The sequence below is a fragment of the Lontra canadensis genome, unplaced genomic scaffold (assembly GCF_010015895.1).
Source record: "Lontra canadensis isolate GAN:19392208 unplaced genomic scaffold, GSC_riverotter_1.0 scaffold20, whole genome shotgun sequence".
In the NCBI taxonomy this organism is placed as follows: domain Eukaryota; kingdom Metazoa; phylum Chordata; class Mammalia; order Carnivora; family Mustelidae; genus Lontra; species Lontra canadensis.
Window position 1 is genome coordinate 23,251,361 of NW_022631014.1, and position 27,185 is coordinate 23,278,545.

The window sequence follows — 27,185 nt, forward strand, 5'->3', positions numbered from 1 at the left end:
TCATTTTTTTGTTTTTCCCCTTTCTTCCTAGAATATTTTCCTTCTTGGATATAGTAACTTTGTGCCGATGTGCACAGATTTCCAAGGTAGAGTATTAACCAGATTTTTATCAATCAATAAATACTGAGTTTTATTAGAATGAGTTTTAGTTTTAGTTCAAACAAGCAGTTAACTTTTTTAAATTTAATGTTTTTAAGAAAGTGCACATGCGTGTCTGTGCGCTAGTGGGGGGAGGGGCAGTGGAAGTGGGAGAGAGAGGAAGAGTGAGACTCTTAAGTAGGCTCCAGATCTAGCGCAGAGCCAATGCGGGGCTCAGTCCCACGACCCCAAACTCATGACCTGAGCCAAAATCAAGAGTTGGATGCTTAACCAACTGAGCCACCCAGGTGTCCCAAGCAGTTAACTTTAAATGTCATCTTTTACATTTAATATAACATGGTGTTATCATAATTCCATATTTGATTGTCTACTTAATGTATATCAAGAATAAAAGTTTGGAAATACAGAGGTTGAATCAGGACTTCCATTAACAGTCTCAGTATATCTCTTTCACTCCCATCTCTCCTCCTCTGCCTCCCGCCCCCTAGGCCTGGAACATCCTAGCCCTGGATGGAAGCAACTGGCAAAGAATAGACCTTTTTAACTTTCAAACAGATGTAGAGGTAAGTTAGCTTTCTTTTAGACAACAGACTTTTTAAAAAGATAAGTAAACTGGTCACTCTTTCCTGCCTTCTTCTTTTGCTGCATTTAGATTTAATTTTTTAAAAATATTTTATTTATTTATTTGACACAGAGAGAAAGATCACAAGCAGGCAGAAAGGCAGGCAGAGAGAGAGGGGAAAGCAGGCTCCCCGCTGAGCAGAGAGCCTGATGCGGGGCTCGATCCCAGGACCCTGAGATCATGACCCGAGCTGAAGCAGAGGCTTAACCTACTGAGCCATGCAGGCACCCCTAGATTTAATATTAAGATATCAGGGTGGAGGAGAGAAGGAAAAAAACCTAGAAGGTATCTATGTACATCAAGACCAAAATTCTGCATGTATTTTGCTTTGGCTCTGTATCAGTAACAAACTACTTTCCCTCCTTGTTCATGTCTATAGCCTTGGTATTGCCACTTAGCTTTTTAAAGCCCCGAACCTGCATCATTAACACCCAGTTCAGTGATTTAATCTTAGCAGACTCCTGACAAATATTTATTGATCTGAAAGATCCACTGAGAATTCTAATTCAGCATCAAGAATGGAGAAATGGCAGAAGAATGGGTCGAGGAGTGAAGATGGAGACCTGAGATATCACTGCAGCTCAGCCACTTAAGCCATATAATCTCTCAGTTCTTTAGTTTTATTGTCTATAAAATAAAGAGGCAAAAAAAATCCTCAAAGCCTTTATAATTCTAGGATTTTCATGTATTTATCTGGAAATATGTGAATATCCCCATGTAAGAGTGGTAAGCCTGACCAAATGAGAAAAGTTTATTTTAAAACAACTTTTAGATTAAATATCAACTTATAATGAAAAGGAAAGAGGAAAGTAATCTTCATTGCACACAATATTTATCTAGACTGGGACACCTGGGTGGCTCAGTCCATTAAGCCTCCTGCCTTTGGCTCAGGTCATGATCCGGGGTCCTGGGATCGAGACCCGCACCGGGCTCCCTGCTCTGTGGGAAGCCTGCTTCTCTCTCTGCCTCTGCCAGCCACTCTGCCTGCTTGTGCTCTCCCTCTCACTCTGACAAATAAATAAAATTTTTTTAAAAAATAATAATTATCTAGACTACTGTGTTAAGGGTGTGCAGATTCTGAAGTTTATCTGCCCAACATTGGGAGAATCTTATTCATTTCTAGTTTAGCCAATTCAGTTGTAGTCATGGAGTTGTATTTTAATCCAGTTCCTCATATAGCATTTTCATCAAGTGTTTCTACCAAAATGTATGTTTTGTGTCTTTTTTTAATGGATAAGGAAATAATCATGCCTAATAGTAAGATGAGCCCAAACAATTTCCTCTGAGTTATTTAACCTCGTGTTACCTGAGAAGAGCTAACGATCAGTTGTGGAGGCCCTTACCCTCTTTCACTAGGTTACTTTACTAGCTGGAGAGTGTCTGATCCCTTATCAAACCAGTGGAGTAGAGCATCTGCAGCAAGTGGGGCTGAGCGCAGGGTTTCCCACTGTGGGTTTCCTCTCATGTTATGGTGTTTTGAATTGGGAAGGGTCAGGGACCTCAGGGCTTCACACCCAGCCTGAATACATAAGTGCTCAGTTGCTGTTTTGGACTATGGTCCCTGGATTAGGAGTTCTGTAATGCTCTTTCCAGGCTTAATAGCAGTGATTCCACAGTGCCCCACCCAAACATGCTGACCTGCGATTCTTCTTCAAACTGATAATCTCTAGATCTTTGTTCATTGTGTTTACTTAGTGATGCTGAGAAGCACATTAAATTCCAAAAATTGTGGTCATTTCTGCTCACCAAAGGAAAGTCATTGTTTTTTAAAATTCTTGCAAATTATTATTTTTGTGGCTCTTATTGTCCCCTCAGTTTTCTTTGATGATTTTCCCGAACTATACAACTTTTTGAAAGGCATATATAAAACTTTTAAATTCAGATTTTAAAAGCTACTATTTCAAGTAAATAGCACTACCTTGTATATTATTTGATTTCAGAATTTTAGCTTACGGCCGATCATAGCTATATAAATACATTGTAGAAAGACTTACGAGTACTTCTACTAAAGGAAAGACTAGTTTATGGGTAACCAGTTATATAAAGAATTACATGTAAAAATTTCTTTTTAAAATTTTATTTATTTATTTGACAGAGAGAGTGAGAACAAGAGAGAGAAAGAGAGCATGATCAGGGTGAAGGGCAGAGGGAGAAGCAGATTTGGAGCCTGATGTAGGACTTGATGCCAGGACCCCAGCCAGTTTCATGACCTGAGCAGAAATCAGATGCTTAACCAACTGAGCCACCCAGGTGCCCCTACATGTGAAAACTTAAAATAGATAGCACCATATTAGTATTAGTCTAGCCTAATATTATTTAGTTCCCCTTTCGGGGCTAACAACTTGAATCCAGACTGGATTATGAACCAAGTGTCAGAGTCCCCTGTGTTCTTTAAATAGGACCCATTGGATACTCACCCCAGGAAGCATTCCATGGATAAACTGACCACCTAAAATTATTTCTTTGGGATGAAAATGAGGATTTATGGGTATGTTGAGAGAAAGAGAATGTACCAAGGTTCAGGATTAATATACTAACTATTTACTATGTGCCTGGCACTATTTAAGTAGCTTACAAATATCCATTTAATTTTCTCAAAAACACCATATTGAAGAAACTGAGGCACAAAAAGTTTGAGTAACTTACCCAAGGTCATTCATCTAATAAGAGGAAACAGTAGGGGGATTCCTGGGTAGTTCAGTCAGTTAGGAGGAAACAGTAGGTACCGTGAACACAATGGGTTATGTGACCGTTGTGTTTCAGAGAAAAGGTAGAATAAAGCATCCAGATGACAAGTGTACATTGTGCCTTTCCTTGAGCATCACTCTTTCCTGATTCAGTATTGTTACCCTGATGTTTAGGCATTTTCCATGTCTTTAAAAGTTGGACATTTTTTGTCAGTGTCTTCATGGTTAATAAAGATTCCACCAGGGACACTTGGGTGACTCGGTTGGTTAAGCGGCTGCCTTCAGCTCAGGTCATGATCCCAGCGTCCTGGGATCGAGTCCTACATCGGGCTCCTTGCTCGGCAGGGAACCTGCTTCTCCCTCTGCCTCTGCCTCTGCCTCTGCCTGCCTCTCGGCCTACTTGTGATCTCTCTCTCTCTCTCTTTCTCTCTCTCTCTGACAATAAATAAATAAAATCTTTAAAAAAAAAAAAAGATTCCACCAGGCCAAAAATAAGAAATAACCAAGTAGCATGCTAATCTAAAAGTTATAATTCCAAAGGTCTCTCCATTTAGGCCTTATTTTTCTCTAAAGCTGTTCATTCCGAAATTATCATACTTACATCATCATTCAACATACTATCTAAATGGATAATACACAGTCATTGACTTGAATTTTGCATTTGGAAACTATGTGCTCATTTTTTCTTCGTTGTAAACAGTAGAGCAGAAAATTCTGAATGTAATTTTTTTTTAATCTGAGATCCAAAACTTTTACTCCAAAGAAAGGAAGAATAGAAAGCTTATATAAATGTAACCAACTTGAAATGGAGAAAAATATGTTGTGTACCTCATTTGTAGATGTTGGTATGGAAGGGTTTTCGCTGTTTTATTTTTTACTTGAATGTTTATCTTAGATTTCCAAGTTATAAGCTTCCCCACCTCCAGTGACAACGATTTATTAACTTAGGGAATACTCAAGAAAGCATAAATAAAGCTGCTAACAATATCAGAGTGTAGATTTTCATCTTAAGATGTTAGCCAGGTAACAATATGTGTGAGCCTTGCTCCTGTGATCCTGTGGTTTGATGTGTCCTAGTGAATGCTTAGTGCTTACAGTTCAGTGTCAAGATTGCCATGTTATAAAGTGAGGATAATAGCTTTTTTTTAAAGACCCAAATGGTCCTCTTTCAGTATTTCCTCCCTTGTGGAAGAGTAGTTGTGCAGCCTTTAGAATCAAGTAACTCTGTTAGAACTCTAACTCTACTACTCACTAAAGTGTAACCTTGGCAATTTGACCATTTAATTTCTTTATTTGCTAAATGAAGGTTTGAATCCATTCTGTTAATTGTCAGGATTCTCCAGAGAAAAAATTAATAGGGTCTGTATGTATACAAACACAGAAATTTATATTGAGGAATTGGATCATGTGATTATGGAGGCTGAGAAGTCCTAAGATCTGCAGTCGGGAAGCTGGAGACCCAAGAGAGCTGATACGGAGCTCCAGTATGACCTGTGAACCAGCAGAGCCCATGGGGTAGATTCGTCTGAAAGCTGACAGGTTCCAGACTTAAGAAGAACTGATGTTTTTCATCCCAGTCCAAAGGCCATAAAGGACCACTGTCTTAGCTCAAGCAGTCACGCATGGCGAGTTCCCTCTTACTCAGCCTTTTTTATTCTATTCAGGTCTTCAGTTGATTGGATGAGGCCCACCCACTGCGACTTTTCTCTCTCTACTGATTCAAGTGGTAATCTTATCCAGAAATACCCTCACAGACTCATACAGAATACTGTTGGGCCAAATGTTTGCACATTCTGTGGTCCAGTCAAGTTGATGCATCAGATTAATTATCAAACGTTCACCCCTTGTCAACTTGGCACCCATATGTATCACCTTAAGCCATACTTAATCTCCAAATAAAGAAAATAACAAGGTCCAAATTCAACCTAATGTGGTACAAGTATCCAGTGTACAACCAGAAACACACTAACTCCTTCCTCAAAAGAAGAGAGAATGTCCTTGAGTGATGTTCACTCTTCTTCATATCCTGTATCTTAAATAGTATGATATAGAATTAATGATACTTAAACACTTGATATGATGTCAGTACATCTTATTTTACATAAGGGAAGAGAAGAGGTAAGAAAACAAATGTATTGGCTTTACATACACACATACTCATAACAAAATAAGGAGAAGCATTCATGACAGAGTTTTCATTTCTGTAATGGGTTGCATGATGGTAGTTGATATTTTCAGCTGTCTTCTTCTACTTCCCATTCTGTGTTCCCTTTGCAGCAAGCACCCCAGCTGGTCATGGTTCTCTACCTAGTAGAGTAACCCAAACCATCATTCCTGAAGTGTAAGGACCATTGGTAGTCCTGCCTGGATTGATTTGTAGTTTTACATTGACTTGAATCACAGTGCATGGTAATGTTACAAGAGATGACCTGAAAGATTTGTATTCCAGACATACTCTTCATTGTCTCCATTGTGGAGTAGTAGACCATGAAGTTGTTGGGAATAGTAACTGAGCCATAATAAGTACAAGAAAGTGTTAAAATCGTGCCCGAAAAAGTGAAAGTGCTTTATCAGTGTTCATTTTTTTCTTTTAATGTATCTGCCAGTATCCAGCCAAGTTTCCTATTTCAAAGCAAATGTGTTTATACGTGATTGCTAAGGAGGATGAGGGGGAACTTTTATAAAACATTTGCAAACTTTTAGAGTGGTAATGTTTAGCTAAAATAGAATTTTTTTTTTTTTTTTGAGCAATGTTGTTTTAGATTGCTGCTTAGAAGCCAGTTTTCCTACAGCTGACCTCAAAAAACCTTGCAACTGGTGCAGTAGCTCTGAGCCCTGAGTAGGGGAGGCCTAGCTCCAGGGTTAAAGCTGCCAAAATACAGTGCACTAAGTTTTTTTTTTTTAATACTTAATGCTTTATTGAAAACATTTTTCAATGCTTGCAGCTTCTTTAGGAACAGTGGAGTGTTGGAGGAATGCTCCAAAATGGCTTCATTACACCTGGAAAAAATATATTCCATTTCTAAATTTCATGTTATCATGCTGTTAGATAAGCAGCATGAAAAATATTTTTTTCTGACTTTTTTGATTCCAGGGTCGAGTGGTGGAAAATATCTCCAAGCGATGCGGTGGATTCCTGAGGAAGCTCAGCTTGCGAGGCTGCATTGGTGTTGGGGATTCCTCCCTGAAGTAAGTTGAATCCACAGTGACTCACTCTATCATGGCAGCTTATAGCTGCCTTGTTGTCAGCAAAAATATTATGTGCTCTTCTTCTGGTAAGTTCTTTCTATAATAATTTGCATAGAGAACTAAAAGACCCATGACTGGGGAGTCAGCAGGCCTGGGTCAGGAATATGACTCTAGGACAAATTATTTCACCTCTCCGAGTGTCCACTCTCTTCTACAAAGTGAAGGCGCCTGTAGGTGCTGCATGAGAGTGTCATGGATATCACATAAAGCAACGTATATAGAGTGCCTGATGTGTAATAACATAATAGTTGACTCCGCTGTGCTTTTCTTCATTTGCTGATCTTCTAGTTTCATTCTCACAAGAGTGACTGTCTTTTTGCATATTATACTACTGAAAATAATCCTTCCTCTTTTAGCACACCTGGATTTTGCTTACTTGTGATAGGATGTAATTATCCAGTTGTATCCTATCCAAACAAATGGTTGCCCACCTCTTCCTGGATAGCCATTAGTTATTGGAACTGTTATTAATCCACTATTAAAGACGTGTGCTTTTCTGGAGACAAGACATAATTAAAACCTTTATGTTCTTGGGGGTGGGGGGAGTAAGATGGCAAAGGAGTAGAAGACCTAAATTACATCAGGTCCCAGGAATTCAGCTAGATAGTTATCAAACCATTCTGAACACCTACAAACTCAACAGGAGATAGAAGAGAAGAAGAGCAGCAATTCCATGAACAGAAAAGCGACCACTTTACAGAAGGTAGGACGTGCGGAGAGGTCAATCTAAGGTGATGTACAAGAAGATAGACTGCAGGGGGCAGGGGGACTGGCTCTTGGGAAATGAGAGAGCAGCAGAGCAGAAAATCAGAACTTTTAGAAGTCTGCTCCATGCAGGGTTGTGGCCCCAGTAGCTAGGTGGGGGGTGGAGTCCTCACTGAGACAGTGTGGTCTCAGGTTCCTTGGAGTCACAGAAAGACTGGGGGTCCTTGGGTGTAGCAGAGCTCCCAGGTATCAGAGCAGAGAAGCTGGCTGCAGAGATGGAGCCAGGGAGAGGGTTATCAGCTCAGGGTTGCCATAAACCATGATCCACTTCACAGTTGAGCCACTACTCTTCAAGCAGGGATCCCACAAGCAGCAGATCCAGGGAGACTCACCTTCCCCTGGGAGGAACAGCACGAGAGTGCACTGCGGGAATCTGCTGGGTTTGGAGACTCCAAAAGAGGCCTTGTGCCAGAGATAGAAATGCTTGGTTATAGGCCAGGTGAGCACATAGTGCAGCCAGAGACCAGGGAGACGGAAGTGATTGACTGCTTTTCTCTGAGGGCGCACTGAGGAGTGGGGCCCTGAGCTCTCGGCTCCACTGGGTCAGAGACTGGGAGGCCGCCATCTTCATTCTTGTCCTCCAAAGCTATACGGAAAGCATTCAGGGAACAAAACTTACCGAGAGCACACCCAAGAAGATTGCGTAGCCGGCCCCTGGCAAAGGCTGTACAATTCCACCTTAGGCAAAGACATTTGAGAATCACTGTAAAAGGCCCCTCCCAAAGAAGATCAGCAAGAACATCTGGCCAAGGCTAAGTTTACTGATAAATGAAAATTACAAAACCCCAGCACTAGGTGAATACAGCACATAGAATTCATGGCTTTTTCCCCATGGTTCTCTAGTCTTTCAAAGTTAATTTTTAAAATTTTCTTTATTTTTTCTTTTTCTATTTTTTTTAAATTTTTCTTCTTTTCTATTCTAACCAATATCTTATCAATTCCTCTTTAAAAACCTTTTTTAATTTTCATTTTTACAATCGTATTCTATCCCTTCATTGTGTTTAACCTTATTTCTTTTTATATATACATTTTTCTTTCTTTAAATTTGTGGTATACAGTCTCAAATAAGAGACCAAAATATACTCTAAATCTAGTGAATCTAGTGAATCTAGTCTCCCGCCTGATCACATTCTCTTTTTTTTCTAAATTTTTTTTCAACGAAGTTGATTCCTTTTTTGAAATCTTTTTCACCTTTATAAATCATATTCCATCCCTTCATTGTATTTACCCTTATTTTTGTATATATGTTTTTCTTTAACATTTTGAGAGACAGTTTCTTCTAACAGACCAAAATACACACAAAATCTAGGGTGTGACTCTGTTCTGTTCACCAGCCTGATCATATTTTTGTTTTCCTTTCTTTTCTCCCTGGTTTTGGGTCTCTTCTGATTTCTTTAGTGTATATTTTTCTGAGGATGTTGTTACCCTATTAGCATTTTGTTTTCTCATTCTTCTATTATTCTCTGGACGAAATGACAAAACAGAAAAACTCATCTCAAAAAAGAGCAAGAGGAAGTACCAACTGCCAGGGACCTAATCAATATAGACATTAGTAAGATGTTGGAACTAGAGTTCAGTAGGATGATTTTAAAGATAAGAGCTGGGCTTGAAAAAGCCATAGAAGATACTAGAAAATCCCTTTCTGGAGAAATGAACTAAAATCTAACCAAGTTGAAATCAGGCTATTAATGAGGTGCAAAACAAAAACAACAACAACAACAAAAAAAAAAACAAAACAAAAAAAACAAAAACAAAAAAACAAAAAAAAAAACAAAACATGGAGGCTCTAACAGCTGGGATAAATGATACAGAAGAAAGAATTAGTGATATAGAAGACCAAATGATGGAGAATAAAGAAGCCAAGAAAAAGAGAAATAATTACTGGATCACAAGCAGAGAATTTGAGAGATAAGTGATACCATAAGATGAAACAATGTTAGGATAATTGGGATCCCAGAAGAAGAAGAAAGAGAGAGGGGCAGAGAAGGTATATCAGACCAAATTATATTGGAGAACGTCCCTAATATGGGGAAAGAAACAGTTATCAAAATCCAGGAGGCACAGAGAATCCACCTCAAAATCAATAAAAATAAGTCAACGGCCCATCATCTAATGCTAAAACTTACAAGCCTCGGAGACAGAAAATTCTGAAAGCAGCTCTAGACAAGAAGTCTGTAACCTACAGTGGAGACATATTAGATTGGCAGCAAACCTAACCACAGAGACCTGGTAGGCCAGAAAGGACTGACATGATATATTCAGGACACTAAATGATAAAAATATGCAGCCAAGAATATTATATTCAGCTAGACTGTCATTGAAAATAGAAGGAGAGATAAAAAGCTTCCAGGACAAACAAAAATTAAAAGAATTTGTAAACACCAAACCAGCCCTACAGGAAATATTGAAAGGGGACATCTAAGCAAAGAGAAAGCCTGAAAGTAACATAGACCAGAAAGGAACAGAGACAATATACAATAACAGTCATCTTATAGGCAATACAAAGGCACTAAGTTCATATCTTTCAGTAGTTACCCTGAATGTAAATGGGATAAATGCCCCAATCAAAAGACACAGGGTATCAGAATGGATTTTAAAAAAAAATCAATATGCTGTTTACAAGAAACTCATTTTAGACTCTAGACACCTCTAGAAAACAATTTACCATGCTAAAGGACATCAAAAGAAAGCTGGGGTGGCAATCCTTATATCATACAAATTAGGTTTTAAACCAAAGACTATGATAAGAAATGAGGAAGGACACTATATCATACTTAAAGAGTCTGTCCAACAAGATCTAACAATTTTAAATATCTATGCCACTAACATGGGAGCAGCCAATTATGTAAGACAATGACAAAATCAAAGAAACACATTGACAGTAATACAGCCCCCTCACTGAAATGGGCAGGTCATTTAAGCAAAAGATCAACAAGGAAATAAAGGCTTTAAATGACACACTGGACTAGATGGGCATCACAAATATATTTAGAACATTCCATCAAAGCAACAGAATACACATTCTTCTCTAGTACACAAGGAACATTCTCCAGAGTAGATCACATCCTGGGTCACAAATCAGGTCTCACCCAGTACCAATAGATTGGGAAGATTCCCTGCATATTTTCAGACCATAGTGCTTTGAAACTAGAATTCAGTCACAAGAAGAAAGTTGGAAAGAATGCAAATACATGGAAGCTAAAGAGCATCCTATAAAAGAATGAATGGGTCAACTAGAAAATGAATGAAGAATTTTTTAAAAGTTCATGGAAAACAAATGAAAATGAAAACACAACTGTCAAAAATTCTTGGGACACAGCAAAGACGGCCATGAGAAGAAAGTATATAGTGATACAAGCCTTTCTCAAGAAACAAGAAAGAGGGGATTCAGGGCAGTTGGGAGAGAATAAATGAAACAAAGGATCAGGAGGGAGACAAACCATAAAAGACTCTTAGTCTCACAAAACAAACTGAGGCTTGCTGGTGGGTAGGGGAGTAGGGATATGGTGGCTGGGTTATGGACATTGGGGAGGGTATAGGCCATGGTGAGTGCTTTGAAATGTGTAAGCCTGATGATTCACAGACCTGTAGCCCTGGGGCAAATAACACAGTATATGTTAATAAAAAAAGAAAGAAACAAACAAACAAACAAGAAAGGGCTCAAATACAAAACGTAAGTCTACACCTAAAGAAATTGGAGAAAGAACAGAAAATAAAGCTGAAACCCATCAGGAGAAGAGAAATAATAAAAATTAGAGCAGAAATCAATGAAATAGGAACCAAAAGAACAGTAGAAAGATCAGCAAAATTAGGAGCTTGTTCTTTGAAAGAATTAATGAGATTGATAAACCCCTAGCCAGACTTAACAAAAAGAAAAGAGAAAGGACCCAAATTAATGACATCATGAATGAAAGAGGAGAGATCACAACCAACACCAAAGAAATACAAACAATTGTAAGAACATATTATGAGCAACTATACACCAGCAAATTGGACAATCTGGAAGAAATGGAGGCATTTCTAGAGACATACAAGCTACCAAAACTGAACCAGGAAGAAATAGAAAACCTGAACAGACCCATAACCAGTAAGGAGATTGAAGCAGTCATTAAAAATCTCCCAAAAAGGGGCGCCTGGGTGGCTCAGTGGGATAAAGCCTCTGCCTTCGGCTCAGGTCATGATCCCAGGATCTTGGGATCGAGCCCTGCATCAGGCTCTCTGCTCATCAGGGAGCCTGCTTCCCTCTCTCTCTCTGCCTGCCTTGCTGCCTACTTGTGATCTGTCTCTCTGTCAAATAAATAAATAAAATCTTAAAAAAAAAAAATCTCCCAAAAAAAAGAGACAAGGGCCAGACAGCTTCCCAGGGGAATTCTACCAAACATCAAAAAAGAATTAATACTTATTCTCCTGAAACTGTTGTAAAAAAACAGAAATGGAAGGAAAACTTCCAAATTCATTTCATGAGGCCAGCATTACCTTGATCCCAAAATCAGACAAAGACCACATCAAAAAGGAGAATTACATACCAATATCCCTGATAAACACAGATGCAAAAATGCTCACCAAACTACTAGCTAAGGGATCCAACAGTACATTAAAAAGATTATTCACCACGACCAAGTGGGATTCATTCTAGGGCTTCAAGTTTGGTTCAACATCAGCAAATCAATCCATGTGAGAAAATACATTAATAAAGGATATGATACTCTCAATAAATGCTGAAAAAGCATTTGACAAAGTACAGCATCCTTTCTTGATCAAAACTTCAAAATGTAAGGTTAGAGGGTACACCTATCACTCAGTATCATAAAAGCCATCTATGAAAAACCCACAGTGAATATAATTCCCAATTCCCCTAAGGTCAGGAACATGGCAGGGCTATCCACTATCACCACTGCTATGCAACGTAGTAGTAGAAGTCCTAGCCTCTGCAGTCAGACAACAAGAAGAAACTAAAGGCATCCAAGTTAACAAAGAAGTCAAACTCTCACTCTTTGCAGATGATATGATACTTTATGTGGAAAACCGAAAAGACTCCATTCCAAATCTGCTAGAACTTGTACAGGAATTCAGTAAACCATCAGGATATAAAATCAATGCACAGAAACCAGTTGCACTTCTGTACAACAACAACAAGACAGAACAAAGAGAAATTAAGGAGTAGATCCCATTTACATTTGCACCCAAAACCGTAAGATACCTAGGAATAAACCTAACCAAAGAGGCAAAGAATCTGGTCTCAGAAAACTGTAAAGTACTCATGAAATTGAGGAAGCCACAAAGAAATGGAAAATCATTCCATGCTCATGGATTAGAAGAACAAATATTGTGAAAATGTCTATGCTACCTAAAGCAATGTGCATACTTAATGCAATCTCTATCAAAATACCATCAATTTTTTTCAAAGAAATGGAACAAATAATTCTAAAATTTATATGGAACCAGAAAAGACCCCGAAAAGCCAGAGGAATGTTGAAAAAGAAAGCCAAAGTTGGAGGCATCACAATTCCAGACTTCAAGCTCTATTACAAAGCTGTCATCATTAAGACAGTATGGTACTGGCACAAAAACAGACACATAAATCAGTGGAACACAGTAGAAAGCCCAGAAATAGACCCTCAACTCTATGGTCAACTAATCTTCATTAAAGCGGAAAAGAATGTCCAATGGGAAAAAGACAGTCTCTTCAACAAATGGCATTGGGAAAATTGGACAGCTGCATGCAGAAAAATGAAACTGGACCAATTCCTTACACTGCACACGAAAATAGACTCAAAATGGACAAAGGACCTCAATGTGAGAAAGGAGTCCATCAAAATCCTTCAGGAGAACACAGGCAGCAACCTCTTCGACCTCAGCCATGGCAGTTTCTTCCTAGAAACATCGCCAAAGGCAAGGGAAGCAAGGGCAAAAAAGAACTATTGGGACTTCATCGAGATCAAAAGCTTTTGCACAGCAAAGGAAACAGTCAATAAAACCAAAAGACAATGGACAGAATGGGAGAAGATATTTGCAAACAACATATCAGATAAAGGACTAGTATCCAAAAAATCTATAAAGAACTTATCAAACTCAACACCCAAAGAAAAATAATCAAATCAATAATGGGCATTGTTAAAATATATTTTAATTAATTAATAATTAATAATTTAATTTATTGTTAAAATGTCTATACTGCCTAGAGCAATCTATACTTTCAGTGCCATTCTGATCAAAATTCCACCAGCATTTTTCAAAGAGCTGGAGCAAACAACCCTAAAGTTTGTATGGAATCAGAAGCGACCCCGAATTGCTAAGGAAATGTTGAAAAAGAAAAAACTGGGGGCACCACGTTGCCTGATTTCAAGCTTTACTACAAAGCTGTGATCACCAAGACAGCATGGTACTGGCATAAAAACAGACACATAGACCAGTGGAACAGAGTAGAGGGCCCAGATATGGACTGTCAACTCTATGGTCAAATAATCTTTGACAAAGCAGGAAAAAATATACAGTGGAAAAAAGACAGTCTCTTCAATAAATAGTGCTGGAAAAATTGGACAGCTATGTGTAGAAGAATGAAACTCGACCATTCTCTTACACCATACACAAAGATAAACTCAAAATGGATAAAAGACCTCAACGTGAGGCAGGAATCCATCAGAATCCTAGAGGAGAACATAGGCAGTAACCTGTTCGATATCAGCCACAACTTCTTTCAAGATATTTCTCCAAAGGCAAAGGAAACAAAAGCGAAAATGAACTTTTGGGACTTCATCAAGATCAAAAGCTTCTGCACAGCAAAGGAAACAGTCAACAAAACAAAGAGGCAACCCATAGAATGGGAGAAGATATTCGTAAATGACAATACAGACAAAGGGCTGATATCCAGAAGACATGAACAGACACTTCTCCAATGAAGACATACAAATGGCTAACAGACACATGAAAAAATGTTCATCATCACTAGCCATCAGGGAGATTCAAATCAAAACCACATTGAGATACCACCTTACACCAGTTAGAATGGCCAAAATTAACAAGCCAGAAAACAACGTGTGTCGGAGAGGATGTGGAGAAAGGGGAACCCTCTTTCACTGTTGGTGGGAATGCAAGTTGGTACAGCCACTTTGGAAAACAGTGTGGAGATTCCTTAAGAAATGAAAAATAGAGTTTCCCTATGACCCTGCATTTGCACTACTGGGTATTTACTCCAAAGATACAGATGTAGTGAAAAGAAGGGCCATCTGTACCCCAGTGTTATAGCATCAATGGCCACAGTCGCCAAACTGTGGAAAGAACCAAGATGCCCTTCAAAAGATGAATGGATATGGTCCATATATACAATGGAGTATTATGCCTCCATCAGAAAGGATGAATACCCAACTTTTGTATCAACATGGATGGGACTGGAAGAGATTATGCTGAGTTAAATAAGTCAAGCAGAGAGAGTCAATGATCATATGGTTTCACTTTTTTGTGGAGCATAAGAAATAACACAGAGGACATGGGGAGAAGGAGAGGAGAAGGGAGTTGGGGGAAATGGAGGGAGAGACGAACCATGAGAGACTATGGACTCTGAAAAACAATCTGAGGGTTTTAGAGGGGATGGGGTGGGATGTTGGGTGAACCTGGTGGTGGGTATAATTATGGAGGGCCCTATTGCATGGAACACTCGGTGTGGTACATAAATAATGAATTCTGGAATAGTAAAAAGAATTTAAAAAAATAAGAAAGGGGGGAAAAGCATTTAAAAAGAAAGAAATGGGCAGAGGACATGAACAGACATTTCTGCAAAGAAGACATCCAGATGGCCAACAGACACATGAAGACGTGCTCCACATCACTCGGCATCAGGGAAATACAAATCGATACCTCAATGAGATACCACCTCACACCAGTCAGAATGGCTAAAATTAACAAATCAGGAATCGACAGATGCTGGCGAGGATATGAAGAAAGGGGAACCCTCCTCCAGTGTTGGTGGGAATGCAAGCTGGTGCAGCCACTCTGGAAAACAGCATGGAGGTTCCTCAAAAAGTTGAAAATAGAGCTACCCTATGACCCAGCAATTGCAAACTGGGTATTTACCCCAGTGATACAAATGTAGTGATCTGAAGGGGCACATGAACCCGAATATTTATAGCAACAATGTTCACCATAGCCAAACTATGAGAAGAGCCTAGATGTCCTTCAACAGATGAATGGATAATGAAGATGTGGTATATATACACAATGGAATATTATGCAGCCATCAAAAAAACAAAAACAGAAATCTTGCCATTTGCAATGACATGGATGGAAATAGAGGCTATTAGGCTAACTCAGTCAGAGAAGGACAATTATCATATGATCTCACTGATATGAGGAATTTGAGAAACAAGACAGAGTATCATAGGGGAAGGTAGGGAAATACAAAACAAAATGAAAGCAGAGAGGGAGACAAACCATAAGAGGCTCTTAGTCTCAGGAAACAAACTGAGCGTTGCTGAAGTAGAGGAGGATGGGAGGGATGGGGTGGCTGGGTGATAGACATTGGGGAGGGTATGTGATATGGTGAGCGCTGTGAATTGTGTAAGACTTAGGAATCACAGACCTGTACCCCTGAAGCAAATAATGCATTATATGTTAATTTAAAAAAACCCAACCTTTATGTTCTTATCTTTGTGGTCTCTGCTATTGTTTGAAGTTGTCTAAACTAGAACACACACTTCCCCCTAGAATCTTAGAATACTTTGTCTCTTGCAGACTAAGAATCACCACCATGTATATCAATCGCAACTGCCAGTAAGAGTGTGCAGCACTTAGTGATTATAGATAGTGGAATTTGTAATTGAAACATCTGCTGTACCATTGTTAGAAAAATTGATTCATAACCTATTTTAAGGATCAAAACACTCCCTGTAAATGTTACGGAACAAAGTATTTTTTTGAGTCAAGAAATTCAGATCACCAGACCAAATTTTCTGGTACTTCAAAAGCTTTGTAAACTGATGGAATAGATTGATTCTATTTTAATACAAAGCTTAAGGACCTTAGATAATTTATAAAAGAGAACATAAGTTTAATAGTGGTTCCATTAAACTAAAATAAATATGAAGGTGTGGATTGTCGATGAGGAATATAAAAAATATATATTTTCATTTCACTTTGCATAATACCTCTGGTTCCATCCATGTTGATATAAACAGTAGGTATTCATCCTTTCTAATGATTGAATAATATTGCATTGTATATATAAACTGCATCTTCTTTATGTGGGCTAATTTAAATTTTTTAAAAAGGACATATATTCTTATCTTGGCAAATGGAATAAAGCCATATATAGTAGCAAAACTATCCTGAGAGGCTAAGAATGTTAGTGGTTTACCGTAATTTTTATAGTAGAAATCTATATTAGTATCTTTTACTTTTTTTTTTTTTTTTTTTTTTTTTTAGAGAATGTGTGCATGCGAGAGAGCAGTGAAGGGGCAGAAGGAGAGGGAGAGAGAGAATCTTAAACAGTGAAGAGCCCAATTCAGGGCTCAGTCTCACAACCCTGAGATCATTACCTGAGCAAAAATCACGAGTCATACACTTAACTGACTGAGCCACCCAGTCACCCTGTTATCTTACACATTTTTTTTTAAAGATTTTATTTATTTATTTGACAGAGAGATCACAAGCAGGCAGAGAGGCAGGCAGAGAGAGGAGGAAGCAGGCTCCCTGCTGAGCAGAGAGCCCGATGCGGGGCTCGATCCCAGGACTCTGAGATCATGACCTGAGCCGAAGGCAGCGGCTTAACCCACTGAGCCACCCGGGCGCCCCTCTTATACATTTTTAATATGTGAAATCAGATTACTGTGAGAATAAGTATAATTCCAGAATATGACTCAGAATTTTGTTATGCCTCCAGTTTTTTATTGTAATTACCTAAGGCCAGTTTTGGCCTCTACTCTGCCCCACATATGTATTGTTATTGTTTGGATGGAGGGAAGATATTCATTTGGAAATGTTTATTGAGCCCTACTCCACCAGGCACTGATCCCTAGGGAATGGAGATACAGCAGTAATCAAAATAGACTAAAATCGCAATACTAACAGATCTCACATGTATATTCTTATATTATATTTTCTTGCTGCATCATTATATATGAAGCTCTATATACGAAGCCTGGTTTTATTGATATATAATTGAGATACAATAAACTGTATATATTTAAAGTGTACAATTCAATAATTTTTGTATATGTATATACCCATAAAACCAACATTATAATCAAGATAATGAACATATTCATGTGAAAGTTTCTTCATGTGCCTTTATAACCCCTCCCTTCCTCCTTCCCTGTCTCTCCCCCATTGTGAGGCAACCACTGATCTGCTTTCTGTCACTATAGGTTAGTTTAAATTTTTAAAAATTTTTATGTAATTATACAGTGTGTACTCCTTTTTTCCTGGCCTCTTTCACTCAACATAATTGTTTTGAGATCCATCCATGTTGTTTGTGTATCAAGAGTTCATTCTTTTTTATTGCTGAATAGTAGTCCATTGTATGGTATACTACCATTTATTCATTTATCATTTGCAGCCATTACATATAAAGCTGCTATGAACATTTGTATACAAGGTTTTGTGTGTCATATGTTTTCATTTCTCTTGAGAAAATACCTAGGAGTGGAATGGCTAGATCGTTTGGTAGGTGTGTGTTTAACTTTTTAAAACTTTCAAACTATTTTCCAAAAGGATTATACCATTTTATATTCCCACTAGAAGTGTATGGTACTTCCAACTCCTCCATATCCTTGTCAACACTTGGTAGGTCATTCTCTTTAATTTTAGTGTTTCTAATAGATATATGTAGTAGCATCTCATTTTGGTTTTAATTTGTATTTCTAACAATTAGTGCTTTTGAGCATCTTTTTGTGTACTTTTGCTATCTGCATATTTTCTTTGCTGAAATATCTGTTCAAATGTGGGGGTTTTGACTTTAAAAAAAAAAAATTAGATTGTGGGACGCCTGGGTGGCTCAGTTTTTTGGACGACTGCCTTCGGCTCAGGTCATGACCCCAGAGTCCCGGGATCAAGTCTCGCATCGGGCTCCCGGCTCCATGGGGAGTCTGCTTCTCTCTCTGACCTTCTCCTCGCTCATGCTCTCTCTCACTGTGTCTCTCTCAAATAAATAAATAAAATATTTTTAAAAAATAAAAAAATAAAAAAATTAGATTTTTCTCTGTCTTACCACTGAATTTTGAGTTATTTACTGCATACAAGTCCTTGATCAGATTTGCGTTTTTTAAATGTTTTCTCCCGGTCTGTGGCTTATCTGTTTATTCTCATGAGGGTCTTCTGAAGAGAAGATTTTCATTTTAATGAAGTTCAACTTACCGGTTTTTTTGAATGAATCATGCTTTTGGTGATATATGAGATCTTTGCCTAACCCAGGGACATGAAGATTTTGTCCTGAAGTATTGATTTAGTAGCATTTCACAAATTCTAATTATGTGTTTCATTTTCATTCCATTAAAAATATACACTCTTTCCCTTTGATTCCCTTTTGATTTCTTCCTTGACCCAGGGGTTATTTAGAAGCATGTTATTTTGCTTCTAAATATTTGGGCATTTTCCAGATTTTTTTTTTGTTATTCATTACTAATTTAATTCCATTGTGATCAGTGAATATACTTTATATGACTTGAGTCCTTTTAATTTTATTGAAACTTGTTTTGTAGCCAAGAATATGGTCTGTCATGGTAAATGTTCATATCCACTTGAAAAGAATATGTACTCTGCTGTTGTTGGGTGAAGCGTTCTATAAATATCAATTAGATCAAGTTGAATAAGAGTGTTGATAAAGTCTTTTATATCTTTGCAGATTTTCTGACTTATTGTTTGATCAAATATTGACAGAGTTATATTGAAATCTCTGCCTGTAATTTCAGATTTGTTTCTCCTCAGGTTATATCTTCATGTATTTTGAAGCTCTGTTATTAGGTATATAAACCTAATAAACCTATATAACCTAGGGTTGCTGTACCTTTATGATGAATTGACCAGTTTTTCATTATCACATGGCCTTCTTTTATCTCTGGTAATATTCTTTGCTGTGAGGTCTACTTTGTCTGATATTATATAGATACTCCAGCTTTCTTTTTTTGGCTACAATTTTCCATTCTTTTACTTTTCACCAATTTGTGTCTTTATATTTAAAGTTGTTTTCTTGTAGGCAATATATGGTTGGATGTTGCTTTTTTGATCCATTGTTACAATTTATGCTTTTTAATTTTGTATTTAGATCATTTACATTTAATGTGATAATTGATCTGTTATGGTTATTTTTAAATTTACTCTCTTGATGTTTTCTGTTTGTCCCATACATATTTTCTTTCCCTTTCCTCTTTTTCTGCCTTCTTTTAGGTTGAGAATTTTTTTAGGATTCCATTTTATATCGTTTGTTTGATTAGAGTTATAAGTTATTATTTTGTAATTTTAATGGTTGCTCTAGAGTTTTTGTAATGCACATCTTTAACTTGTTATAGTCTACCTTCAAATTGTATTACAGATCACTTCCGTTTTTCCTCACTCAATCTTTATGCTGTTACTATTACACATTTTAATTCTATATATAATACAAACTACTCCACACTAGATTGTTAGTATTTTTTTTAAGATTTTATTTATTTATTTGACAGAGAGAGATAAATCACAAGTAGGCAGAGAGGCAGGGGAAGCAGGCTCCCTGCTGAGCAGAGAGCCCGATGCGGGGCTCAGTCCCAAGACCCTGAGATCATGAACTGAGCTGAAGGCAGAGGCTTAACCCACTTAGCCACCCAGGTGCCCCAGATTGTTAGTATTTTTTAATAGTTGATTATTTTAAAAGAGATTTAAATAACTAGAAAAGTGATTTATATACCCAAGTGGTTACTATTTCCAGTATTCTTGATTCCTTTGTGTAGTATCACTCTTTTTTCTACCTATAGAATGTTCCTTAATATTTCTTGTACTGCAGATGTGATTAATTCTTTCAACCCTTCTGTATCTGGGGGGAAAAAAGTTATTTGTCCTTCATATTTATTTCAAAAATATTTGAGGGTCACTTGAGTGGCTCAGTCATTAAGTGTCTGCCTTCAGCTCAGGTCCTGATCCCAGGGTCCTGGGATCAAGCCCTGCATCAGGTTCCCTGATCGGTGGGAAGCCTTCTTCTCCCTCTCTCACTGTGTCTCTGTCAAATAAATAAATGAAATCTTTCAAAAAATTTTTTTGAAAAATATTTTTGCTTAGTATAGAATTCTGTTGACAGTTTTTTCAGTATTTTAAAGATGCGTCTCCTTGGTTTTCTTCTTGTTGCCTTTTTTTTTTTTTTTTTTAACCAATGAGAAATCTGTCACCCTTATTCTTCTTTCTCTGTACATAATGTATCTTTTTCTCTGGCTGCTTTTAAGATTTTTCTGTCACTGGTTTTGACCAATTCAGTTATCATATGCCTTCTTCATATTTCTTCTACTTGGAATTCTTTGACTGTCTTGGATTTGTAGGTTTATAGTTTTCATAAACTTTGGAAAAATTTTGGCCATTACTTCAGATATTCTACCTGATCCCACCCCTGCCCAAACTCCAGTTCCTTGAGGACTCCCAGTCACATGTATAGTAGATTGTTTGAAGCTGTCCCACAGCTCATTTATGCTGTTCTTTTTTCTTCCACATTTAATAATCATAACATGTTTAATCTTTATGTAACTTCATAGAACTATATTCTACAGAACACAGTTATAATAACTTCTAATGTCTTTGTCTACTATTTCTAATATTTGTGTCAGTTTTGGGTCAGCTTTGGTTGATTTTTTTTAAGGTTTTACTTACTTATTTGACACACAAAGAAAGAAAGAGAGCACAAGCAGGGGGAGCAGCAGGCAAAGGGAGAGGGAGAAGCAGGCTCTGTGCCGAACAGGGAGCCTGATGAGGAGCTTGATCCCAGGACCCAGGGATCATGATCTGAGCCGAAGGCAGACACCCAAACCCACTGAGCCATCCAGGCGCCCCACTTTGGTTGATTTTTCTCCTCATTATGGATATATTTTCCTTCTTTGAATGCATGCCAATTTTTTGCTCAATGCCAGACATTCTGAATTTTATTTTGGGTGCAAAACATTTTTTTATTCCTATAGATATTATTGAGTTTTATTCTGGACACAGTTGAGTTATTTGGACATAGTTCCTTTCAAATCTTTTTCTTTTTTAAATTTGTTAAGTTGGACCAAAGCCATGTTTAGTTGAGCACTAATTGTACACCTGATGCAAGGTACTTGTTAGTGCTCTACGCAGTACCCCACAAATTGAGACTTTTTCACTGTTGATTTATGGGAATGGGCACTTTCCTGGTTATGGGTGAGCTCTGGCTGTTGTTCCTTCTAGTGCTTTTTGATGATTCTTTCCCTGGCTTTGGGTAGTTTCCCTATATGCATGCCCTGATTTGTACTCTACTGAATTCTTGAGAGGAACCCCCTGAAGTTCTCTGTGCTCCAGTACTCTTCTCTGAATTGGTCAGATTTTGGCTCCATATCTTCAACTCAGGGATTCCACCAGCCTCCAGGTCAGTTCCATAGCACCATACCAGGGTAGAAGGAGCAGATAAGAGTGACACAGTTTGAGGCCACGTTTTGGAGACTGCATGGAAGAATCAGGGTTCAACACTAAAAATACGTTGAAGCTGTATTTCAGGAAAAGTCAGTCCTTGCTGAATATTTTAAGGAATAAGTGCTAAGGGATGTTTAATTTTCCGCTTTTGGCCCTTCTGTCAACCCACAAATTATTGAGAAAGTTTCTCTTCATGACTCAGTATCCTCACCAGGAAGTGGATGGTTCTTCATACTGATCAACTACTGATCCTATCAGTGTCCAAAGATAGTTTCTTCAGAATGACAGCATGGCACAATACAAGAAAGATTCAGTCCCCTTGCTTCCAACTGATTTTTCTATAGAGAGGAAGGAACAAGGAGCCAGGTCTCCTTTCTAAGATGTTCACCAGGGTGTGGGTTGAAGGAACATTATGACTGATACGTAGTTGGTCTTGGGCTTTGTCTCTCAAAGTGTAGTTCCCAGGTAGCAGCAGTGGCATCACTTGTGAATTTTTTAGAAATGCAGACCATCAAACAATTTGTCAAGCTGTACCATTAGAATCTGCACTATGGGGACGCCTGGGTGGCTCAGAGGGTTAGAGCCTCTGCCTTTGGCTTGGGTCATGATCTCAGGGTTCTGGGATCGAGCCCCACGTCAGGCTCTCTGCTCAGCAGGGAGCCTACTCCCCGCCCCTGCCTACTTGTGATCTCTGTCAAATAAATGAAATCTTTAAAAAAAAAACAAAAAACAATCTGTGGGGGCACCTGGGTGGCTCAGTGGGTTAAAGCCTCTGCCTTCGGCTCGGGTCATGATCCCAAGGTCCTGGGATCGAGCCCTGCATCAGGCTCTCTGCTCTGCAGGGAGCCTGCTTCCTCCTCTCTCTCTTTCTGTCTGCCTTTCTGCCTACTTGTGATCTCTGTCAAATAAAAATAAATAAAATCTTAAAAAAAAAATCTACACTATGACAAGAACCCCAGGTGTTTCATGTGCACATTAAAGTTTGAGGAGCACCAGCACCTATGGTTAACAATAACTTATTGTACACTTAAAATTTGTTGAGAGTAAATCTCATGTTAATTGTTCTTTCCCACAGTAAACTAAAATGTAAAAGTTTGAGGAGCACTGTGTTAAATGTGAACGGTGACACATGCCCTCTAGTGGCTGACCAGGGAGCTTTAAAATGTTTTCTCTTTTTAGGACCTTTGCACAGAACTGCAGAAACATTGAACATTTAAACCTCAATGGGTGCACCAAAATCACTGACAGGTAAGGAATGAGAATGAGTTTGGTGACAAATTGACCATCAGGAGAGTGAGGGGAGAGAAACATGGTTGAAAATATCTTTAGTGTGTCTGCTTTTTTCCAGCACATGTTATAGCCTTAGCAGATTCTGTTCCAAGCTCAAACATCTGGATCTGACCTCCTGTGTGTCCATTACAAACAGCTCCTTAAAGGGGATCAGGTAAGAGTACCTGTTGTTAGAAGAAACACCTAAACCTAAGAGCATCCTGGTGTGCCTAAAACTTTCTAATGATCCCACTGGAACAACAAAGAGGTCTTCTCTCCCCTTAATTGTTTGTGAGTTACTAAACTCAGACTTGGTAATGAACTATCTGTAGGATAGATTGCACATGTGTGACCGTTTCTTGTTCTCTCAGTGAGGGCTGCCGAAACCTGGAGTACCTGAACCTCTCTTGGTGTGACCAGATCACGAAGGATGGCATTGAGGCACTGGTGCGAGGTTGCCGAGGCCTGAAAGCCCTGCTCCTGAGGGGCTGCACACAGGTACCGAGGGCTTGGTTGAGGTTTGGTTTTCTAACATGAGGTGTGGGCACTTCATTAGAGAACTTGCTGTTGCATTTTTCTTGGTTTGCCACTATTCTCTCACCTGGTTCCATCCCCCTTTTGTTCTCTCTGTCCACTCAGTTAGAAGATGAAGCTCTGAAACACATTCAGAATTACTGCCATGAGCTTGTGAGCCTCAACTTACAGTCCTGCTCAGTAAGTAACACGCTTTTCCTGGGAGTGTCCTCCTGTGCCACGTTCCTTGAGTCTCCTGTGGGCCCCACTTTGAAGCCCCCAGGCAGGAGGGATGGTCGCCACACCCTGTTTTCTTATTCTTTGTCCTCATACGATCTCAGTTTGCCACAAGATGAAATAATAACAGTCTAAACAAGGTGGCCCATACAAAGCCACTTCTATTTCCCCCTAAAAATAACATAAATTGATGTCTTGGTTTATTTTATGATAGAAATGCAATGAACTAGTCACTAAGCTGAACAAATTCATATAAGGTCTCAGTGTCTTTTATTTTTTCTTAACTTATAAGCTGGGGATAATGACAGTGGACAAAATGAAATGATAGATGTGAAAATGCTTTGAAACATGAAGGATGTATTCAAGAGCAAGGTGTAATTTTCATCGTGACATTAACATGTGAAAAACGATTATTCCGTCCTCACTGCCATTGTCAGTATTGATCCTTGAAGAGAATGCTTGCTACATGCTCCTGGGCTTCCCAAGGGGAACATAAATTTTGAGAAATGTTAAGAGAAATCTTTGCAGTTGGTATTCAGTGAATGAGTCATATGTCTTTAGAATCCTTGATGGTGGAAGATAGAACAGAAACTGTCATCTGGACAGATGACTTACGGTACTGCTCAATATTAGGATCTTGTAGTGAGAGCACTCACAGACAACTTAAAGTAGAATATAAATGTGCAAGCCAGGGGCGTTTGGGTGGCTCAGTCTGTTGAGCATCTGACTCTTGGTTTCAGCTCAGGACATGATGTCATGGGTCATGATCTCATGGGTTGTGGGATTGGGCCCTCTGCCGGTCTGCTTGAGGCTTCTCTCCCTCCTCTTCCCTCCCAGCACTCTCTCTCTCTGTCCATCTTTAAAATGGACAAATAAATCTTTAAAAAAAAATGCAAGTCATTTAACAATAATTTAGTGATATATTTCATTTGCTATTTTCTAAAACATTTGAGGAAATATTATAAATATATACATATATGGGACCCCTGGGTGGTTTAATCAGTTAAGTGGCTGACTTTGGGTCAGGTCATGTTCCCAGGGTTCTAGGATCGAGTCCTGTATCGGGCTCCCTGCTCAGCAGGGAGTCGCTTCTCCCTCTCCCTCTCTGCCCCTCTGCCTGCTTGTGTTCTCTCTCTCTCTCTCTGTAAAATAGATAAATAAAATATTTTAAAAATACATATATATATAACATATATATGTATGTATATGATTTATATGGCAGATATTTAAAGCATTAATCTGTAGAAATTCAACCAAAAATTATGTCACTTAACTAGGCAAGTCTTTTTTTTTTTTTTAAGATTTTATTTATTTATTTGACAGGGAGATATCACAAGTAGACAGAGAGGCAGGCAGAGAGAGAAGAGGAAGCAGGCTCCCCACAGAGCAGAGAGCCCAATGCGGGGCTCGATCCCAAGACCTTGGGATCATGACCTGAGCCGAAAGCAGAGGCTTTAACCCACTGAGCCACCCAGGTGCCCCTAACCAGGCAAATCTTATGAGCTCTTTATTTAATCTGATTTTTAAGATTTTTAAATTTATGAATTTTTCCTCAAAAAAAAATCAAATGAACTCTGGGGAGGGGGATGAAATTTTTTTTTAAATTCACTCTTGGCGGGATACCTGGGTGGCTCAGTCAGTTGAGCATCTGACTCAATTTCAGCTCAGGTCATGATCCCTGGGTCCTGGGATAGAGCCCTGTGTCAGGCTCTGTGCTCAACAGGGAGTCTGCTTGAGGATTCTTTCCCTCTCTCTCTTCTCTGCACTTCCCTGTTTGTGCGCTCGCTCTCTCTCTCTCTCTCTCAATCTTTTTAAAAAATTTCATTCTGGGGCACCTGGGTGGCTCAGTGGGTTAAGCCTCTGCCTTCAGCTCAAGTCATGATCTCAGGATCCTGGGATTGGGCCCCACATCAGGCTCTCTGCTCAGTGGGGAGCCTGCTTCCTCCTCTTTCTTTGCCTGCCTCTCTGCCTACTTGTGATCTCTCTCTCTCTGTGTCAAATAAATAAAATCTTTTTTTAAAAAATTTCATTCTGGGGTACCTGGGTGGCTCAGTGGGTTAAGGCTCTGCCTTTGGCTCAGGTCATGATCTCATGGTCTTGGGATCGAGCCCCGCATCAGGCTCTCTGCTCATCAGGGAGCCTGCTTCCCCCCCACCTCTGCCTGCCTCTCTGCCTGCTTGTGATCTCTCTCTCTCTCTCTCTCTCTCTGTGTCAAATAAATAAATAAAATCTTTTTTTTTTTATCTTATTCTCTGTTAGTACTAGAATATTTTAAAACTGTACAGAGATAACAAATACATGTCAACCCTGTACTTCATCTTATTTTATTAAATTATTAGGATAAAATGCTGGTATTTGGCAGCCCAACTAATTGACCAGCAGTAGATCCTATTTTTCAGTATTGTTGGTGCCTTCTGATGTTCCTTCCTGTTTGGACTTCCCCAGCGCATTACAGATGAAGGTGTCGTGCAGATATGCAGGGGCTGCCATCGGCTACAGGCTCTTTGCCTTTCTGGCTGCAGCAACCTCACAGACGCCTCTCTCACGGCCCTGGCTTTGAACTGCCCAAGACTTCAGTAAGTGCACCATTCTTTTGCTTTGTAGCTCAGAGCTTGCTGGACTGACCAGGAGGGCTTCCTGCAGGAAGGGAAAGCCTTACCAGCAGGTGGATAGGTAATGATAGAAGTGGTGGCAGTGGTTGGGTTATTGTTGGCTTTTATCAGATGGGTTGGGGTTAGAACAATACGTAATCTGGTTTATTTAGGGATGTATGGGAGGAGTGGATGGGATGAACTGTACACCACGAGGGAACCTGAACTATAATTTCTTGATGGACTTGACACATGTGCCCACCTGATTTGCCTCATCCTGTTATAGCTTTGACATTAGAGTGATCTGATAGGGTCAGAATGACAGCCTCACATCCCAGTGTTAACAGATTCTCCCCTAAACCAGTTGCTAAATGGACAGAAGATGGGGAGGGGGATCACAGTCACCTTATTTATCACCTTTCCTAGAAGAAGAAAGTTTTGTTTTAACAAATAAAGATTGATTTTCTCCAATAATATTATGAATAGTAAAACTTTAACTATGGCAACAAAGTACTAATCATAGTTCACACCAGTTGAACTCATTTATGTTCCAGGCTTTGT

The 27,185-nt window shown here is 38.9% G+C and overlaps 1 protein-coding gene across 4 annotated transcripts in view; it reads left to right on the top strand.

The window, feature by feature from the left end:
* The window catches only part of FBXL2 (F-box and leucine rich repeat protein 2), a 130,811-nt gene that overhangs the window by 73,376 nt on the left and 30,250 nt on the right, over positions 1 to 27,185 (top strand). For 3 of the 4 annotated variants that reach the window (XM_032861319.1, XM_032861320.1, XM_032861321.1), the window contains exons 3-10: positions 32 to 86; positions 588 to 662; positions 6,503 to 6,597; positions 23,194 to 23,262; positions 23,363 to 23,458; positions 23,655 to 23,781; positions 23,923 to 23,997; positions 26,479 to 26,609. In XM_032861319.1, coding sequence (XP_032717210.1) covers positions 32 to 86; positions 588 to 662; positions 6,503 to 6,597; positions 23,194 to 23,262; positions 23,363 to 23,458; positions 23,655 to 23,781; positions 23,923 to 23,997; positions 26,479 to 26,609 — 723 coding nt within the window. Of the gene's footprint in view, positions 1 to 31; positions 87 to 587; positions 663 to 6,502; positions 6,598 to 23,193; positions 23,263 to 23,343; positions 23,459 to 23,654; positions 23,782 to 23,922; positions 23,998 to 26,478; positions 26,610 to 27,185 lie in introns of all 4 variants that reach the window. The other variant, XM_032861322.1, reaches the window with a different exon arrangement.